The sequence below is a fragment of the Lissotriton helveticus genome, chromosome 2_2 (genome assembly GCF_964261635.1).
Source record: "Lissotriton helveticus chromosome 2_2, aLisHel1.1, whole genome shotgun sequence".
Lineage (NCBI taxonomy): Eukaryota > Metazoa > Chordata > Amphibia > Caudata > Salamandridae > Lissotriton > Lissotriton helveticus.
In genome coordinates, this window is record NC_136060.1 from 290,654,210 (window position 1) to 290,676,236 (window position 22,027).

The window sequence follows — 22,027 nt, forward strand, 5'->3', positions numbered from 1 at the left end:
CAGTTGCTACAAATAGGGGTTGATAGTGTTGACAGAAGTGAAACCTGTTTCAGGTTTCCTACTGGCAAAATGGGGGAAGGAAACTGGCTCCTCTACAAATGAAGGGTAGGTAAATGTATGTTTCGCTCTCTTTTTCTCAAATTTCTTTTTATCCTGTCTCAGCTGTCTGTGAAATAGCAATTAGACATTTAATTGGCTATTCAGTAATACTGTTTTAAACATGTTTAGCATTAATAAAATTAAATATATATGTTATGTTACTGCCCATCCTGTTTGATGAAATTATGCCAGAATGAGTAGTCTAGATTGCTGTTCCCTTATTTTGATCTTTAAGGGGAACTAGATGTGGGTAGTTGTTGTTCTAAAATTCTTAGGTGATAACACCATTATTGTATGTTATTCTCATGCTACATAGTTTTGCAAGGGCATTGCTAGATTTTATTAAAAAGTATTAGAAAAGTAGAAGGCAGAGAAGATGCCCATGTGTTCCTTAGCAAACATTTTGAAGAAAATATTGTTTTATAGGAGTTTGTTTGTCACAACTTGTTCAGCTGGAGAAAATGTAATCCTTGTTAAATTAGCAGTTTTAGACACTCCTGTTGCTCCTATAACACGAGAGCATGGTCTTAAGCGTACAATGTAGGTGCTTTTATTAAGAATAATCATTTTAGAAGTGTCTGCAGCCCTGTACAAGTAGTTTAAAATCTATGAGTAAAAGTGTAGAACATTTCCTTTTCTCTTTAGGGTTTTCAGATTAGTACACAGAAATACACCAATGTAAGGATTTAGGGTATGTCTGTGTTGTTTTTTTTCTTTTAAATGAATACATACTTCCTTGGCTGCTTGGGATTGGGTGATGTATTACTCTTGTCAGTTCACCAAAGAGTTCCTTTTATACTTCCCAATAGGTCCAGGCTGTTGTTTTTTTTTTTACTTTCACATAGATAGATGGAAGTGGTTCTTGGGTGCCTTGCTAATATATGAGGCGTCCCAAGACTAGTAAGTATTCCGAGACTATCCTCTCTGTTGATAGACTGTTTCTGTGCCTTGTCTAAAGACCTTTTGTTCTGTCCACTAATAGATATTTGCTGCCTTACAACCATTGCCAGAGGGGCCTGGACATCAGATTCAGCCTGGGGAGTCAGCGTCAGCACCAGTCCAGCTTGAAGCCAAAGTGAAGGAAACCAGCACAGGCATTTCTTGCAACTAGGACCTCAGTGAAGGCGGAAGCCCTAGGATGTTAATTGTGTACCCCTGCCACTGACTTGGGCGAAAGACGGGGTCACAAATCAGAAAGGAGAAATCATGGATCAAGTTTTTGATGCCCAGTAGTGAGTCACAGACCGACCAGAACGGCAAGGAGACTTTGCTTGTGGTGAACCCTTTTGAAACAAGAGTTGCTTCAGAGATCCCAGCATCAGGTCTCTAAAGTGAATGCAAGTTTGCTACTTTTTTTGTTGGTCAAGAGATACCTGGGTACACTAGATGCAAATCTGTGGCCCCAACGAATGAGCAGTGTGCCAGCAAAGCAATACAGGAGTTAGTGTCTCTGGTGCCTGTTAGATTGATGTGAAGAAAACTTGTGCACTACCCGAGACACTGGACAGGATCGCTGAAAGCATTTGCCCTGGTGGGTGACTGCCCTATCCTGAAAGAAGAAACGTTTTCCTTGAAACTGGGCTGTGATTCTTGAGTTGTGAGTTGTGCAGCTCCACAGTGGAAAAAACAAGAGCCAGCCTCTGAGGCTCAAACGGACACAGGGAGAAGACTCCCCTCTGGCTTGGTTGTACAGCGGCTTCAATTTCCCCAAGGACGACTTCTTATTTGTTAATAATGTACCCCTTTGGTCGTCCCATTTTTGAGGAGGACCAGCCCTTTGCAGCTCTTCTTCCTAATTCCTATGGCCCTGTGTGGTACTCGTGGTCCTAAAACGGATTAATGTTCTAGCCCTCATAAAAGGCAAATGGAAAAGCTTAATGAAAATTAGATATGTGCTGTTGGCTATTCTGCAATTGAAATGAATGGTCACTGAAATGCATAGGAGCCCTGAAAATGTTTACTAGATGATTCTAGGATTTGCTTTTGCTTAGGGTTGTGAAAAATGATAATTCTGTTTGTGATAATAGTCATCACTCTCTCCGGCTATCTGTATGTTAATTATGACTCGATGCTCTGTTCCCTTTGCACTCCTGCTTATACCTCATATATATCGCTTAATTAAATGTTTAGAATGGAAAATGCCCACCTAGCAATGAATTAGGATATTGATACATTTATGAAAAATTAATGTGCAAATATTTTCTATGTTCCTACTGGATCATAGGAATGTCTTTAGCTCATGCTAAAAGGACCACCTGTTAAAGATTGCAGGGATGTATTAGCATGAGCTGAAAGCCATTTTGTATTTGGCAGCCATTTTAGGTAGCCATGTGCTCGCCATCTGCAGTTTCCCTCTTCAGAGTCTTGCACATGCTCAGAGAGGCCTACCTAGTAGAATGCACCTGCTCCTCTTATAGAACTGTCGGCTGTCAGGCTATTCTTGCTGATGTATGGAGAAGTAACTCTCCTCGCACTTTGTTGAGCATGCAGATCTTGCATACCCATATTAATCATTTTGCATGCTTACGTGTGCCAGGACCTCCCCTTGGTCTTATGCTGAATATGTAACCCTAAGCATATATACCGCCCCTGTTTTCTATACTCCTTAGACTGCCTCATACAGTTTCTGAGGGTAATGTGTGACGTAGTCTCCCTCATCTGAGGTTAATAAATGCATTATTTTTATATTTCAGCTTCTGTGCCAATCTCTTCTTTGTTGGTTTAAAGGACCAGGTTTATCAGTGAGACCCCTGCAAAGGTTTCAATGTTCTTCACGTGGTTTGAGCAAACCCACTCCATTGTCCAGTCACTCTACTTCTCTCTGCAGCTGATGGCTGTAGACCAGAGGTCATCAAAGTTTTTGATGCCGAGTCCCCTGGTCAAAAGTTTTTAGGCGTAAGGACTCCCTTCTGATGAAAAGTTCTAGAACCTGGTACTTCTCATCATAGACAACTATTGACAACCATAAACGGCCCCAATTCCCACAGCAAATAATTTTTACAACGGAGAAATAATATTAAACGATGTTTATCAAACCAAAGGTCAATGAGCGTGGGGGTGTAGTCAAGGGTGTAGCTAAAAACAAAGGGACTCATTTATGAGGAATTGGCGTAGGGCAGCACCGCAAGCCTTCTTCCTGCACTGCCCTTCTTTCAAAAAAAATCCAGAGAGGCGTTTTCCTCTTTCGATGTGAGTTGTAGAATGCAGTTCACATGGAAAGAGGAAAAAACGAGGAGAAATGAAAACATTTCTCTTCATTACGCCTCCGCAGGGGAGGCGGCCGTTTTTGGAGCTGCCCCAGGTTTACGTGATTTTGTAAATATGGGGCAGCATCAACATCCATGGGTGTTGCGTGGGAACCCCACAATAAAGCCCATGAAACACCTTCTTGATGCAGAGTAAGGCAACGCAGTGACTTGGGCTGCTATGTCTTACTCCATATCCATGAGGCCATGCAAAGCCATGCAGGGTGACTTTGCCCCGCCTCATAGGTATGGTTCAGACACTTGCGCCGCCGGAGCGTCAAAAAATGTGATGCTCTGGAGATGAAAGCCTCTCATAAATAAGCCCCAGAATATTCTGTACTTTTTTAGGTCTATCATTATCAGGTAGCTACATATAAAATAATGGGCAGCATGAATGAAAAATAGATTTAAAAACTTGTTACTCATTGGGAAATGCACTGTAGTACTTTATAAAACCTCTATTAGTTAATGCACTGCAGAGGTCTGTGTGTAACCAGAAAGCCACGGAATTAAATCTTGATTGGTGCAGTGGCGAATAGTGACGTGCATTTTTAGTGCTACGAGATCACAGCCTCTGACAGGATGCACTGTAAAAATGTAAGTCATTACTTTATACTTGCATTACACACAGTGTAAGATGAGTGCTGCAAACTGGGCAAATAGTTTTACGATAAAATGGTGCTTCCAAAATGTAGATGTTTAGTAATACCAGAGCGTATGTAATACAATTTTCTCTTTACGTCACTGTCCCTTCAACACACCTTTAGGCTGTGTAAATGCAGTTCAAATTTAAAGCACGCACTTCACAGCTCAGCTATTAACTCTATGCACTACCTCTCAAAAAACCAAATCTTTGTCATCATAAAGCTTGGAGTGATTTGATCAATTAAAGCCAGAACCAGCTCCCAAGCACCCTTTACACTTGCAGATTAACTGATAGGCACATTTGCATTTCAGTTACGCAAGCCGGCACCCTGTCACGAAAACTTTTCACAGCAGAAGAGACTCAGTTGATGGAAATTCAGCTGATAACGATCTAAATTGAGAAAAACCAAAGGAAATGATGGAAGGAGCGTTGACAATACAAGCACTCACCCCCAGTCAACTGATCTGGGTTTAATCCATCACTGTTCTTTAGCCCACTCTGCCACCCCAGTTCAGACATGGCCATATGCAAATCAGTCTGACCCTGTGCCTCATGGGAACAGTCCAGCCCGAACTGCCAAGCCATACCTTCCCTGGACCGGAAACAAGCTACAGAGGACCGGTTTCTGGCATTTCAGCCTTCTTCAGCCCGGCTTGCTTGAATCCAGTGGCAAAGTGAGCAAGGGACTCACGTCTGAGCATACCCTGCCAACTTAGGGCGAACAAAGAAAAACCAAAGGGGTATGCTCAGACATGAGTCCCTTGCTCACTTTGCCACTGGATTCAAGCAAGCCCGGCTGAAGACTGCTGTAATGCCAGAAACCGGTCCTGGGAAGCTTGATTCCGGTCCAGGGAAGACATGGCTTGGCAGTTCGGGCTGGACTGTTCCCATGAGGCACAGGGTCAGACTGATTTGCATATGGCCATGTCTGAACTGGGGTGGCGGAGTGAGCTAAAGAACAGTGATGAATTAAACCCAGATCAGTTGACTGGGGGGTGAGTGTTTGTATTGTCAACGCTCTGTCCATCATCCCCATTGGTTTTTCTTTGTTCGCCCTAAGTTGACAGGGTATGCTCAGACGTGAGTCCCTTGCTCACTTTGCCACTGGATTCAAGCAAGCCTGGCTGAAGATGGCTGTAATGCCAGAAACTGGTCCTGGGAAGCTTGATTCCGGTCCAGGGAAGACATGGCTTGGCAGTTCGGGCTGGACTGTTCCCATGAGGCACAGGGTCAGACTTATTTGCATATGGCCATGTCTGAACTGGGGTGGCGGAGTGAGCTAAAGAACGGTGATGGATTAAACCCAGATCAGTTGACTGGGGGTGAGTGTTTGTATTGTTAACGCTCCGTCCATCTTCCCCTTTGGTTTTTCAATGATCTACATTAGCCATCCCATGACTGTTGTCTTAATCCAAAAGGAAAGCAAAGGTTTTGGATTGCAGGCACAAGTGAAGCTGGGAATGCGCCATGTCATTCCCAGGCCTCCACCCCCCCATCCCCCGCCTCTGTAAGAAGTCTGATTTTGTCATCTAGCTCCTCGTAATGCCGGTTGGTAACGAAGCTGCAGAACATCAAACAATCTGGCAGTAGTCATACCGAGCTTGATGTGCTCCAGGGCATCGTAAACATGGTGGCAACAGACTGCCTAGTTATTAAAAGGCTTTTCAATGATCCTGTTTTTGAGGTCTGGTGTGAAGGAGGCACTCCTTACCCAGCCATGTCGATGAAGGTCAGTAAATCCTGCTGCATTTCTGAAGCTCATATTTGCCATACCCATTGCTGAGGTGAAGACCACTGCTGATGCATTTTTTTTATCTCCCTCCTGCTCAAATCCTATCCAGGTAGGATGCGAAAGCTGCCAAAATCTGTTGATGATCACAAACAAGAATGGCCAGGTAATAGCTACTCTGATGGATGTGGCAGTCATTGAAGGCATTAATTAATAAAACGCTGTGAATCATTTTGTCATCTCTATCCAAAGAGGCTGGTCTGGAGTGTGGCACGGGGAGAGAGGGTTTGTTATCTATGCTGCTCTGCTTGCATAAATACTGAGTTTGCTTTGGTATAGTCAATAAGACAGGTGGGTTTGTTGTCCGGTGCTTTATACTACCTGTTGACCACCAGCCACACCAGTATCTGGAACCTTAACTTTTTCCTCTATTGCCTTGTCAACCTCGGTCGTGTCAGCTTCTGTTTGACGGGGTGAGTTGGTGGTGAGGGGGAATACTGTGGCATCAGCTGCCTGGAGCGGTGGCAATTGTGGCTGAGATTATGGATGTTGATGGTGTTACACTGGCTGAGACTAGTTTGAAAATCTTACAGAGATATGCATCATCTGCTGGACATCTCTAATCAGGTTGGCAGGGACCTGGAAAATAGTTTTTTTATACCAATTTTATTGTTCAGCTTCAAAAGCAACATTTATTGTAAACATGACTAGGTGCGGGGTCCATTTCCATAGACTTACGTGATTTCCATGTTCACTATGCACGCATAATATATCAACAATGTTACATTCATGAAGCATATATAATTGACAAGAGTTAACAAAGCTAAAAAAATGTGCACAAGAACTCCAGCCACATACTCCTTCATTGCAACTCCCTACTTCAGACACCAGCCGTCCAGTACTACTCCTAGGTATCAGCCTTTCATAACAAGCCATGAAACGCGCTCCATTCGCCCCATACTTTCATAATGTTCTGCAAGTACCCATTACACCCATAAATCTCCCTTTCAGCCGCCAAACACTAGTTCATATTGGTAAACCTGCCTTGAAGTGCAGGAGACCGTGGAAGCCTAGCCACCACCAGTTCTTTATCACAAAGACGTTTGTTATATGTCAGTTTCAATTGGGGTGTGTCATGCTGACAACCTGCTTTTACAGCCACCTCTTTGGGAAACCATTGCGCTCATCCCAACCCAAATGATCAAAAGTTTCCAGGTCCCTTTCCCAATTTGCTTTTAACATTTCTAAGATCTTAGGAGAGTTATTCATCAGCGTTTTACATAAATGTGAGATCTCCTCCCACCACAAATGGTCCATCAGTACCCTACATTCTCAGGGGGTGAGGGCAGGGGGAATATTCTAGTATGTTTTGTGTTTCAGTTTTGTAACATCACATGACACGCTTCAGCTGTGTATATGTAAAGTGTACTCAATTTTAAAAAACATTACCAACCCTTGGAGGGGTTCCTCTTGTTCGAATACCTTTCCGTTCAGTCGTACATGTACCAGTTCGCATTGCTTGATCCCCCCTTTGCGTGGGTCCTGGCTATCTGTTTAAGGGACTGCCCTGTATATCATTGTGGAATATCCCCAAGTCTTCAAAGCATGATGATCAATTTACAGGACCGATTCGTCCTGGGGGAGAATACTTAATGAGGATGACACAAGGGACACCCAGAACTACTTCTGTAAATCTGGGAGAGATATCTCACCATTACAAGCCTCCCAACAAAACTCTGAGAATCACATTTTCAGGATTTCCCATCCAGGTCTGTTCGTAGAGTGTCTATTTTCAGAAAGAAAGCCCTGGGTTCCAAAAGGAGATATTTTATAGTATACATACAACTCTGAGAAGTGGCATTTTGTAAATTGCCTCTCTGCAGAGCAAGAGCAATTGGAGCTTTGGCTAATGTGACACAGCCGCACTAAACAGTTCACGAAATCCCTTTAGATTGCATTTATAGCATTCTTCCATGTCTCTAGTGACACGTAATCAAAGCGTCTGCCCATATCCAGTACGTCAACGGTTCCATCATCAATTCAAATAAAATGGGATATGATGGGCATCCCTGCCAAGCAGCTTGTTCCAGTTCAAATGCTGCACGCAGTATCCCATTTACCATAACATGCAGCAGTATAACCCAGTATAACCCAGGCCGTGATCCATAACAAAACCCATCCTACTAATAACCGTGAAAGAAAGCTCCACACCACAGTATCAAATGCCTGTGGCAGCCAGTGGCCACAGTACTGTTGCTTCAACTACAGAGTCTGTACTTTAATGTATTTTTAATTCTACTATGACTACACCAGATCATCCTTCCAAGCAAAAAGTGCTTGCTAGACCTCTGTAAACAAGTGTGCGTATGCAAGGATAGTCTTCTGGTCCCTTGGTCTCAATATTCAATAATTAGATTGACCTATATGAGATACAGTTCTCCAATGACTTTCCTTGTTTTTTATCAGTATTATCGTGGCCATGCATAGGCAGTGCAGTAAACGAGGTAATCCCTAGCCTCCACTTACATTCCTAAGAGATGATTAGCAATTTTACTCAAAAGACAGCAAAAGAGTTTTCTCGGTCATTCATTGGGCCCAGGTTCCCAACCCCATTCTAGCTAGGAAATCGCTGTGGTGACCTCTTCCACAGCTATGTTTTGGTCAAGCACAAGTCTTTCTGCATGGCTCAAACAATTTGTCTGAACCCCGTTCAGAGGGCCACTGGGCAAGCAGGTGTTACTCGGCCCAACCGCAGTGGCTGAGGCCTTTTACTCCTGATGTTATGGGGCCAACCCTACTATGAATCCTGCTCAACAGGGCCAAGTACCCAACCCCCACCCACCTTTGCACCTGACTCTCAGTTGGTGAGTGTAGAATGAGCAGTCAAGGCTCCTTTTTGGGGGAGGGGGTGGGAGGGACAGATCCAGATCAGTGAACATGACTTGTAACTCAACGTGCAAGCAGTGCAAACAATAAATCAATGTTCAGTCAAATACTTTTATATTAAAAGAAGTATTTTAACTCTAACTCAATACACGCAAGGTAAACGACATTCAAAAGCAAAAACACAACCCCCCTTGAAGTCGGGGCTCTAGTAGCCGTTTGGCTACTCCCTGTCCTTGGCTTACCCGCTCCAGCGCTATAAAAACATTCCGCTGTGCAGTGCAGTCAGGCTCCAGATCGGCAAAGACCCAGACCCTTGGCCTCAGGGTATCCGGCTGACCCTTCTTGCATACAGGGGTCCTTGCCACAGCACTCACAAGCCTGGTCACGCTGAACAGATGTTGGCATCCATGGTGGCTCCTCCTGGTATACGGGGTCGCTGAAATTGTAGTTTGGCATTCAGGGCAAGGCTACACATTTGTTACCATGCAGAGGACTTTTCCGTCCCAACAAATGCCTCTCCAAGATCTTAAAAAAAAAAAAAAAAAAAAAAAAAAAAAAACGATGGATTTGGGCCCAGATCTTTTGACTGGGGGAGTGTGTGACATTGATCCACATTCAGTCCATCACTTGTTGTTTTTGCAATTGCCGCCCTATGTGCGCTGGGGATGCCCAGACGTGGGTCCTAGGCACTCCACACCACTTGGAGTCAAGCTAGCCGGGCTGAAGAGAGGTGTTACCTCGAAACCGGTCCGGTCCTCGGATGCTTGATTCCGTTCTGGGAAGGACATGGCTTTTGTAGTTCGGACTGGACTGTTCCCATGGGGCAACAGGGTCAGAGCTGATTTGCATATCGCCATTGTCTAACCCAGGGTGCTGTGGAGTGCAAAAAAACGATGGATTTGGGCCCAGATCTTTTGACTGGGGGAGTGTGTGACATTGATCCACATTCAGTCCATCACTTGTTGTTTCTCCAAGATCTTAACACACCAAACTAACTCTGAACCTGGAGAGGTTGGATGGTCAGATCGGTAAAACCAGCAGGAAAGTCCATCAGCATTCCCAGGACTCGATCCGGCTCTGTGCTCCACAACAATGACTAACCCTTACAAAGAAATAGACCATCTCAATAATGTGAGATTATCTCCCTTTATAGCCACCAACTATTTCAGAGGCTTCACAAACTTAGTGCCAAAGCGACAGAGGCGGAAGTTATGCAAGGCCCACACTATGGCAAATCACTCCTTCTCACTAGCCGCCCAGTTCTGCTCCCTGGGTAGTAATCTCCTACTAATAAATGCTACCGGACGCTTTCTATTCTTATCATCCAGTTGAGCTAACACTGCTTCAACTCCCCTGTCAGGCATCCATCAGAACAATGAAAGGCTGTAGTCAGGCGCTTTCAGTACCAGTGCAGTGCAAAGTGCCTTCTTCAGTTCCTCAGATGCGTTTTGAAACTCTGCAGTCCATATTACCTTCCTGGGCTGCGTCCTAGAGGTTAAAGCAGTCAATGTCGCAACTATACTCCATAGTTCGCCACAAAGTTTCTGTAATACCGGGTGAGTCCTAAATAGTCTCTCACTTAATAAAAAGCAGAGACGAATTTTTTGGAACTCTAGGACTGTAGATTTTATTAATACAAAGATCTTGAAAAATAATCTTCTATTAAAAATATATTCGGAGGATCAAATAACAAATTTTGAATGTATAATGACAAATTTGAAGACAATTCTGCTGAACAGGGAAAACCCACGTCGAAATAAGATTTATAAGAATTGTGATGAAAATGTTACTAGGAGGAAACTTAACAAACTTATACGAGGACAATTTTTAAATTATTCACCTACAACGCAGCTAGAGATAAATAAATTGAAGAACAAACAAAGAAAAGAAAAGAATAGCAAAAAACGACGGCTCCAGGATAAAAACTGGGTGGATATTCACGAGGCGGCAAAGCAATATAACCAAAGGAAATATTGGTCTATAATAGCCAAAATAACTGGGTCTAAAAAGAAGCTTCATGCCATACCAGTACCACCTCATGAATGGGAAGCTTATCTAACTGACCTATATAAAGCAAACTCAACTCAAATAGAAAGTAATGCTGCTGAACATTGCACGGAAGATAATCTAATATCAATCGGAAAAACTACAGCCTTTTCCATTGAAACACACATTAGAAAAGCAAGAAACACCTCTGCGTCAGGCCCTGACTTGATACCGATCCAAATATTGCAATCTAATCCTAAAGAATGGAGTCAGTTATTAACATTACTGTTTAATTTTATTTTTTGCACCAGAAGAATACCAGAATCATGGCAGGGAAGTACAATAATTCCCATATACAAAAAAGGTAACCAAAACATAGCCAGTAATTACCGACAAATTGCACTGATGGACGCAACAGCCAAAATCTTCGCTGCGGAAATACTAGACAGATTGAAAGACTGGTGCTTTTCGAAGGGAATAATACCTATGTTCCAAGCCGGGTTTCGCCCCAATCACTCAGTAACAGATAACATCTCAATTCTTCAAACTATACTTGACAAATACATTGGGAGGAAATCGCAACCAGTGTATGCTGCATTTATAGACTATTCCACCGCATTTGACCGCGTTGATAGGCCAACATTATGGAGAAAATTGAGAAAACTGGGGATTTGCGAAAACTTATTACAATTAATAGTTATGTTACACACTAATACCTGGTCTCAGGTGCAAATGGGAAGTGAGAAAGGTCTGACGAAACCAATCAGCACTATGAACGGTTTAAAGCAAGGATGCCTTCTGGCACCAATTTTGTTCTCGCTTTATTTGAGCGATTTACCATCATGCCTACAACAATGCAATAGCTTGCCCCCGAAGGTTGCTTTTCAGAGCATACATGCGCTGTTGTATGCAGATGACATAGTTATGTTAGACCTTACTCCCTTTGGCCTGCAAAATCTATTGGATTCCTTAAATGTTTATTCGAAGGATCATTTTTTAGTTCCGAACTTATCAAAAACTAAAGTGGTAGCGTTCTCTGGCCGGCAAAAAAGTGCTAAGTATTGCTGGAACCTTGACGGGACAAGAGTGGAGGAGGTAGAAGAATACACCTACCTTGGGAGGATTTTTGCAAAGAATTTGCAAAATTCTAAACAAATAACCAATCTAAAGAAAAAATCTGAGATCCATGCTGGGGCGCTCTCCAGGTTATATACTGCCACAGGGAATAGACATTTCTCCTCTCTGCTCAAAGTGTATAAAGTAAAGATACCTGCGGTCCTGTCATACGCAACAGAACACTTACCAATATCCCAATGGTCTTTTATGAATATAACAGAAGGAAAGATTTTGAAAAGAATATTAAAGGTTTCAGTATCAACTCCTGTACAGGCTATCAGACTGGAATTTGCATTGACAAGCTCGTATGCCACAGCTGTGGCAAATGTCATCCGATGGGCGTATAACATCTTGCATGCGAAAGAAGGATCACTTAGATTCTTGTTAAAGACTGAGATATTTAATCTAGACTCTCGGTATCTTAATTTTTCCAAGAATATGTCTGAAGCATTTAAAATTGCAAACCTTACAAAAGAGATCTTGTTATCCTGGTCAAAATCCCAGCTAAAACTCTTCTTGAAATGCTTTACTCCAAGGTTAAGTTACGATCTTGACTTTATGCACTGTAGTAAGCTATCTACGTATAAAATATTCATAGAGTCACTGGAATACAAGCAATTGAGGCCATATCTGGGGCTCTGTCTTACTCATGGAGCTAGAAGGTCCATAACTATGTTGCGATTAGGCATCTTACCTGTTTCTGTCTTTACATCGAAATGGTCACCAGGTCACTCTCCTTTATGTAATCTTTGTTTAGGTGGTGATCAAGACATTGTACATATTTTATTTGTTTGCCCTAACGCAAGTGTAGTTACAGCGCGGATTAGATATCTTCAACCAATATATCAAAAATGCAACATTACCACAGTAAATAGTTTAATATCTTTATGTAAACATCCAATAGAAGAATGGGTTTGTTATCATTTCTATAAATTTTTAAAAAATTTTCTAAAATTATATTGATGTAAATGCACATTTGTTGTAAATGTTTTTTTATTTTTGTGGTGCTCAGCTGAGTACCAAAGCAAATAAAAACTTTTTGACTTTGACTTTGTCTCTCACTTCAATCTGGGTAGTAGGTACATCCCAGTCCAACATAGACTGAATTTTGGCATCCATTGGGCGAATCTTCCTGTTCCCCACCTCATGCTCAAGGTAGACCATAGAGGACTGCCCCATCTGACACTTGACTGCCTTGATGGTCAGTTTTGCCTCCTGTTTCGTAGCCAACACCTGGGCCGGGTGCCTCAGGTGGTCTACCCATGAATTGCTGAATACTGCAATGTCATCCAAATAGGCCACACAGAATTTTTCCAGACCCGGCCAAGTGCTGAAAAGTGGCAGGAGCATTTTTCATTCCAAAGGGCATCACCCAGAACTAATCTAGCCCCTCTGGTGTAGAAAATGCAGGCTTCTCCTTTGCATTTGGTGCCAATAAGATCTGCCAATAACCACTGGTCAGATCAAAAGTGCTCAAGTATTGTGCTGTACCTAACCGATCCACAAGCTCATCCGGTCTGGGGATTGGATGGGCACCGGTTTTGGTTACCTCATTGTGGGCTCAGTAGCCTACACAGAACCACAGGTCAGTAGACTTTGGCATTGGTACTAGAACCATAGGACTAGACCGAGGGCTATGAGATCTCTCAATGACTCCCAGGTCCAACATTTTGGCAAACCCTGCCTTAATGCATCCCTGAACCCAGTCAGACCTTCTGCACATTGTGGCCTTTACTGGCAGACTGTCACCTGTGTCTATGTCATGCACACAGCCAGGTGTCAACCCTAGAGTCAGCAAGAAGCGGTTGGCAAACCGTCTCAAAGCCTCCCTACACTCTCTCTGCTGCTCAGATGTTAACTCAGGGGCTAAATGTACCCAATCCACAATGTTATACTTCATGTCACTATGCAGAGAGTCAGAAGAGGCTCACTTTCTTCCTCCACTTCCTCTGCCACACCTTAGACCTTCACCGTGTAGTCTCTGCAGAGGGAAGGCTTCAGCCTGTTCACATGGAACACCCTCTTGGGTACCTTTGTGACACCAGTGTCCACCAAGTAGTTTACCTCGGATACTTTCGGAACCACCTTGCATGGCCCACACCATTTGTCCTCCAAAGCTCTGGGACAAATTGGCTTCAGCACTAACACCTATATGAGATTATTGATACCCAGTCAGTGTAGCTTTCTGGTCGTACCATTTTTCATCATCGCTTGGCTAGTCTAAAGGTTTTCCTTTGCCTGACTCCTGTATTGCACATCAACATCCTGAGGCCAATCACAGTCTACCACATCCTACTGTGGAGTCTCCGAGGTACCTTTCAACCCTTCTCTTACTAAGGTTAGTGGACCCCTCAACGGGTGTCCATACAGAAGTTCAAAGGGGCTGAACCCTACTCCCTTCTGAGGAATCTCTTGGTAGGCAAACAAGACGCATGGCAGGAAAAGATCCCTTCTCTGATAGAGTATCTATCATGCTTTTCAGTGTTTTGTTAAACCGATCCACCAAACCATTAATTTGGGGGTGGTATGCCATGGAGAAGTGGTATTTCACACCAGCTTGCTCCCATATCTCTCTCATGTAAGAAGAGATGAATTGGTTCCTCGTTTGGAAATTACAGTCCTTGGAAATCCAACCCTAGAAAAGAATCCATTGAAGGGCTCTTGCTACTACCTTTGTAACTATGCTCCTCAGAGGTACAGCTTCAGGATACCTGGTGGCATGATCCACCAATACCAAGATATACTTGTTGCCTGAATGTGAGGGGGGCAAATTGACCAACTATGTCAATTCCCATCCTCTCAAATGGAACATCTACAACTGGCAGTAGCACTAATGGTGCCTTAGTCTTCCCTCTTGTCTAACCACTCATCTGGAAAGATGGACAAGTTGTACCGCTCTGTGTCTCTATGCATTCGTTGCCAGTAGAACAGACTGTCGAACCTATCCTGGGTTTTTCTTATCCCTAAGGGCCCTGCTAAGGGTACTTCATGAGACAGTGACAACCGAAAGTTCCGGTGCAATAATGGAATCACTACCCTCCTGCTAGTACCTGGTTCAGGATTTAGCGGCTCACTATAAAGTAGACAATATTCCCAGCCAAAACAGTGCTTTCCAACCACTCCTTTGCTGACATGTTCCTGGGCTTCCTTCCGAAGTCCCTCAAGCATAGGGCACTCTTCTTGTCATCCTGAGTAGGCCCTCAAGCAGCTAACAAAATCTGCAACTCTGGAAGTGAACCAGACTGCTACTCATGGGCCGCCTTGGGAGTCTCATACTCTTCTCCCTTTATAGCAGAAGCGATGACCTCCACGGTCACTGCCTTCCCAGAGTCTGCCCTTTCATGCAAACTAACTTTACCTGGTTGTTGCAAATCAGACATCATCCCAGTCTCACTCTGAGACGGTGATGCAGCCTGTGCTCTTGTCAACACAGCTGACATTGTCCAAGCCATAAAGGCTTCTGGTCCTAGCACCAAGCCTGGGGCAATCAAATAATTGTCCAAGAGACATCCTGCTCCTTGCTTTTCCCTTACACCGACATTAATCATTGCCACCATGACATTCAGATCAATCTCAACCCTGGCATGCGGATACTCTATCCACTGGCTACCAATCCTGTATTCTTGGTTCCAGTGAGTATCTCCTCAGGCTTAAGGTACTTCCTCTCAACCATAATGCAAAAGGCTAAAATATCACTCAGGGCAGATACGTTCCACCTAATAATATTCATTTCAAGCACAAATCGCATTGTATTCGGATGGATATGCTTCAGAGCACCTGGGTCCCTCTCCCAAATGTTCATAGCGAATATGTTGAGTGCAGACAGTTTTTAATGTGAGATTAAGGTGATGAAAAATAAGATGAGTGCATAGAGGTGAGAATACAAGGGTGAATCACAAGAGGGATCTTTCGTTGTTTCCATTAATATAAAGAATTAATATAAAGAAAAAAACACATTTGAAGAAATGAGCAGGTGGCTTCGTTTACATACAGTATCCATTTTAAGTATGGTGGCACAGTCTCACTTCATTGGATGGAGTTTGTCTTTCAAATAGTACAGTGGTTGTGCTAATATACAGACCCTATTTAAAGCTTTTAAAGCCCTTCAGGCATGTAAAAGCTAAGCACCGCTTGTAAATTATGTGGGACCCCGCCTCATCCTCGGGGTATGATTCAAGCATGTGAATCTATGAAAAGCCCAAATGGTTGTTTTTCACTGTAACCTACCTTCTGCTCCATTCTCCCCTGATCTGGTCTACATGTTATACCATTACCCCCTTCTGTTACTGCCATCCCAGTCCTTATCTCTCTTTCTCATCTCCGTATCCCCGTCCTTTTAACTTAATTGCTGTACCAGGTTCCTGTCTGGCACTCTTAGATAATTGATATTTTTCACAGCCAGGTGAGCAGAAAATCTGGATTTTATTAATGATACAGAGGCTAAGATTTTTTTAATTTCCATCCAAATTTGGTTGTGCTTTATCACTTACATGTTCCTCCTTCATCCAACTTGGCCATTGTCCTCTCTCTTCCATCCTGAAGTTTAAGAAAGTCCTGCTCATCAGACAAAAATACGCAGCCTTGTTTTTTAATGGGGAGGAACGAATGAAGGCCCTACAACGTGGGCAGCCTGAACAACACTGGTCACTAAAGAGCAATTATTGAGGGGTATCCATTATGGCATGCTGTACCTTCATCCCCACCAATTTATGAAGGATTGGATTTAGAAAGTTACATTTTGGTCTATTGCATATATTACCCATCCAGCTGACCTTCTGGGGGCGTCATGCGCATTACTTTGTGCGCTATGGATCAAATCTCAAGAAAGACAAAGTTACAAAAGGGGCACAGCTGTACATAAGAGCAGCAGACACATTTTGCTGGGGGTCTTTCTAACCCCTTCAAAATCCAGATAGGTTCCTCCTACAACAAGGATGACAATAGATAGTGGGTCAGCATGTTAATAGTGCTTTAAAGTAAGTTGAAAGGTTACAGAGAGCTTGGTTCTCCTTCCCCCTCTGAAATGCAATGCTTTTTTGGGTGAACATTACACCTTGAGACAGCATTTTGCCTGCTAACGCCCTCCTGGAGAGGCCAGCCCGATAGAAAATTGCCCTACTGTGACCTAAATCGTCTGCCACAAAGGCGTACAGAAGTAAACTAATCAATGTTGGTCATCATGTCCATTCTACAAATTTCATTACAGATTTCACAACTAGGAGTCACAAACAATGTTGTGAGGAAATATGCAAGAACATTTTTCTTTACATATATTGAGAGTTTTAATAAAAATCAAATGGGGCTTTCTTACCGGATGTAGACCATGAAATATGCGTGTTCTGCCTTTCTTTATTGGGGGTCCGGATCTAGGAAAAAAGAAAACAAATTAGAAGAAGAAGTAAAACCTTGACACAGGTTCTACAGAATTCCAGACCCTGAAAGTCTTTATGACTTTATTTTTTAAGCAATGCCTCTGTATACCACCTGACTCTGAACACACCACCACCACCTCTCTTGTATGTATTCAAATCAGAGAGAGGAATGCCACTCCGAATAGCTGTCCACAAGGCTCCCCAGAAGAGAGGAATGGGCTTTAGGAGCACTCAGCAGAACTGCCTTTTATGCGGCAGGTAAATATCATGTCACGGGAACAGCAGAAGTGAAGAAACTCGCCTAAGGAGGTTGCACAGACAGGTAGGAATTGTTAATGCTGGGTATCTGACTGTGTTTTAAAGCTTCAAAACGTTAACAAAGAAGGGAAATAAAAAGATGCTGACGGGCATCCCTGCGTTATTAGGACTAGTATGTATGTAGTATGTAGGACAGCATCTACAGGAACAAGAAAAACTGTAGGGATGCAACAACAAAAAAACTGAGCAAAACTTCAGGTTTGTACTGTTTGTTAAATAAATGTCTGCAAAACCAGTCAATCCCTGGGGTCATGTAATGCATGAGATGTTCTATGTTGCTGGCCTGGTGGTGCTCGTTGAGGTTACACAAGGCAAGTCTGCCGCACAGGTGATGAGCCCTTCCTTGGGAACATAGTATCATATCAGATATAAAAAATAATAATAGGGACACTGAAATGCATGACTGATCCGTTGAACCAGGATTCCCCACCAAGCCTTTGTTCTGCATGCACTTTCTTACCCTCGACGTCACACCAGTGAGCAAAGAGACAGCAGGAAATAGACACCAAATGCTCTTCATGGCAATGCTGGGTGCTGTGGTCAGGAGAGCACAGGGTGTTTTTAAAGGGGTGATCACTAAGCGTTGTTTATCAAAGGGACATTGGAAAAGGCACTATTTAGCAGCACAGGGGTGTGAACCTCCAAAGCACAGGATGAGCTCCAGCAGGGAGCACAGGGTCACATGCAAGACAGTGAACACATCTATGCGCCTAATGTCGTGCAACACCTTCCTGAATTTTTAGTCCAGAAGGGCTCTGTATGCTCTTTTTTTTTAAACTATACAGGGCGTGATTTTCAAAGGTATGTGAACTCCAAAGTTTCATTTAACTTTATGTATCCCCTTTATTTATAAATGTATATCCACCTTAGTGATTCACACCATGTGAATTTTCAGTGTAAGCAGGTCTGCTCACAAAAAGGTTTCCGCACAGAGACAGCAGCACAAGGTGATCTATACTCAGAAACGTACACGTTTGTGAGTAATGCCAACTCTTTTGCAGGTTGTTTCAGACTGTGTAAACTGTGGACGACAATCCCAACCCTTTTGCAAGTAGTTTCCAATCCTGAACCCTGCTGTGGATTTACACCAGTTAAGGGAAGGAATCAATTCATTTTCAATGTGGGAAAAAGATGAAAACACCTATCTGAAACCTGGTGGTGGTGCAAAGTTTGGGGATTCGCGCCGGTGAAGAAACAACATAAAGCTACCGAGAGCAAATGTATTTCAGTGTGACGTTACTGCAAGCTCAATTCTACAAATGTAAATTTCCAAATATGTAAATCCTTAAGCATTCAAGTACTCAATGGAATCTGCTGAGTAGAAAAACCTCGAATTTAGTCACTTTCAAAACGGTTTAAATGTTAGTCCACCTGCAGGCATAATCTTATTTGTGAATCAGGCTGATGTATTTAAACGGATAAAGATAAAGCACAGTTACAAGCTCCAGTATTTAAAATTCTTCTGACTAAGGTCAAGTGAATGGTGAAGGTAGACCGGGGGGGGGGGGGGGGGTAGATTTAGGGGGGGTTGTTTGACTATGTTGCAATCTTCTTTGCGATGTCATTTAGAGTTTGAGTTTGCAGAAGACTAGATGTAGCTGATAGTGCTTTGGTAAAGTGGGGACCCTAGAATGAGATGTACTTGGGGTTACAGTTACTCTTCGTGATATGGTGTTTCTTACATAGTTTTGGTAATGGAAGTTCTTCAGATTGCCTTCTTCGTTAAGTGATTATCCCAGCACTTTTTCATTGTTGGCAACCTCTTTCAGTAGATGAGGGATCGATGATTTCAGGCTATCAGTATAATTTCTGCACGTGCTGACAGCTTGTATTGATGTTGCTCGATTTGTATCCCTTGCATCAGGGCATTATTACTAATATTCTCAAGAAAAATCTTGAGTGCAAGGATGAAAATAGGTGGAGAGAGTGAGCATTGCTGTGCAGAACAATATTATGTGAAAGTATACTGTTGGCAAGGATTTTGGCCTTGGGTTGTGTGAACAGACCCTTGATTGTACTAATTTCCCCAGTAGGCCAAGTCATCTCAGGGGTCTGAAAGATATTTCCATTCAAACCAGTCGAATGCCCTTTCGGCATCAATCAATTCAACACCAGGCTCTGTCTTGTTCTGTATGAGCAGACACAATGATATTGGTGAACAGTCTTCTGTTAGAGACCGCTATTCTTCTGTGGATGAGATCATTACAACTGCAGCACCATGGCATTAGCGGAGAAAAAGGCTTAAGAGCAGTGGTCAAAAGGGAGAGGATGCGGTCAGAAGGGACAGTTGTGACATGTAGCTTTGCTCGTCTTGTGAGGTACCATTATGGAAGAATGGGTAGGGATGAGTTTAGAGGTAAGAACAATGGTCCCACTTGAAATAGAGAAGTAGGAGAAGTTGAGGTTTCATAGAACAGATCTTTTCAGTAACTAGGCCCATAACCTAGAAGAAGGAGACAAACAGACTTTACTGGAACCTGCTTGTTGAGATGACACACCTACAACATCTATTTTAACAACCATATATTGTATTGTATTGTATTGTATTGTATTGTTTTGTAATTGCATTTATATAGAGCTTACTACCCCTGACGAGGCTATGAAGTGTTTTTTTGGCGAGTAGCATGCTACTCCGGAACCCATAAAGGATTAGTGGGGAATAAGTATAGTGAAATATGAAAGTAATTTGAGTGGTGGATATGTTAGTCAGTTATTTGGATTGGAAAGGATAGAGGAGGGATGGAGGAGGGATAGACGAGGGAAAAAGGTTTGCATTTATATAGCGTTTGCTACCCCTGAAGGAGTACTGAAGCGCTTTTTCGGCAGGTAGCACACTACTCTAGAATCCATAAAGTATTAGTGGAGAATTATATGGAAAAGTATGCTTTTACTATGCTGATTATATTTGCTAATCATTTTTGGATTTAGCTAGAGACTGTTAAATGATCAGCATCTAATGCAATAATGTCCTTATTGGCTGTGTTAAATCATGTGTATTCCATTGGAAGAGTATAATAATCTAATAATTTATACAATTAGAGAGCTTCTGGAACATTGCTAGGACCCCTAATTATCATTGTTTTTTTTTTAACTGCTTAATAGTTGCCCGAAATGTACTCAGTAGTGGATGCAGATTTTTTTCCCAACACTTCCTTTAACGAAAGCTTTTTTGATTAATTGTGGCGAGGTTAATTCCAGTTGGGAAGCTTGGTGAAGATCATACAGCTTCAATTTAATTAATGGGATCAGTCTTTAGTTTTGTTGACGTCTGACTCCTTCCGGTATCAGGTTTACAATAGCCTCTGTGAAGGAGTCTTGCGGTGGGTGATCACTGGCAAAGTTGCTGAGCAGACGTCTGAGACTTGGTAGTAGGTCTGGTACATGGTTTTGCTATAATTCAGGAGTGTAGCTATCCGGGTTGAGGGATTTCTTTATTTCGAGTTTCGTTATGGCATGGATAAGTTCTTCTAACATTAGTAAGTCTTTGTCCGACAATGTTGGCACACTGATGCTGATAATGGAAATTTAAACCAGTTGAATGTATTGTGGTTGCAACTCACCTGCCTGCAAGTCTTCTGATTACTCAGATTTTCTTGTAAAGTAGTAGGTTGACTGTTCTTTTTACCATTGACTTTGGAGAAAATTACAATTTCCTCCCATTTGTGCTGGAGTTTGGAAATTCCACTTCATCCAAGTGATTTTCCTCAATAAAGACGATGTGGGTCTCCAGGTTGCTGATATGGGAGAGGGCATTTTGTATTTCAATTATGTTACTGATTCCCTTTACATTCCATGATACATAGTTTGTTATTGTCATCCATCAGCTATTCTGACACCTCGGTTGTATCTTCAGCATCGCAGGCTTGTGTGTAATAGGTGGTTGGGTGTTTCATTTTACTTTCTCGGGTGTTGCTTTTCCCTTTTCGTTACCCTATAATTGAATACTGTCAATTAAGGAGCGCTAGACATAGATCACTCATTTATTTTGCATACACTTTGGGTGCCCAGTTTAAAGGCAATTTATTTCCGGTCTCTTTTTTAAAATATAAAATGGTTGAGTAACTTTGTAGCAGCCTCCGATTTCAGTACTTGGTTAAGTAGTGATTTTGTTTTCCCTCCTTTACAAATACTAATAAAATCATGGCACATCAGAAAGGTTTTTTATTTAAATATCATCAGTCGTAAAATGGTTGCATCATTGAATGATCTTTTAATATAAATATTTTTAATGCAAGCATGTGACGGTCACATTTTGGATTAACTTATTTTCTTTTTCATTTTTTGGCACATTCTTGCAATAAAAAAAATAACCATATCATAACTTGCAAAGGCCAGACCTATTGGCTTTGCCAGTGCTTGTTGGTATACCGTTTACACTTATACTTTAGCTTTTACATTTTTTTCAAGATTTTTCTAACCTGTTGCATATATTTGCATTACCTGTTACGTGTAGAGCAGTGTTTTCCAAACTGTGGTCCGCGGACCCCCAGGGGTCCGTGACACATTCCCAGGGGGTTCGTAGGCAGCAGTTTTAAAAGCACAGAAACTTTCTTGTATAATTAGCAGCTTTCCAGCAACAATAAAAGCGTCAAGAGAATGCCAGTGATTAATGTACCTGCTCGAGAGCAGG

At 42.5% G+C, this 22,027-nt stretch overlaps 1 protein-coding gene across 2 annotated transcripts in view; it reads right to left on the bottom strand.

The window, feature by feature from the left end:
- LAP3 (leucine aminopeptidase 3) overlaps positions 1 to 22,027 on the bottom strand; it is a 238,053-nt gene that overhangs the window by 145,708 nt on the left and 70,318 nt on the right. For both annotated transcript variants that reach the window (XM_078678427.1, XM_078678426.1), the window contains exon 3: positions 17,019 to 17,073. In XM_078678427.1, coding sequence (XP_078534553.1) covers positions 17,019 to 17,073 — 55 coding nt within the window. The remainder of the gene's footprint in view (positions 1 to 17,018; positions 17,074 to 22,027) is intronic.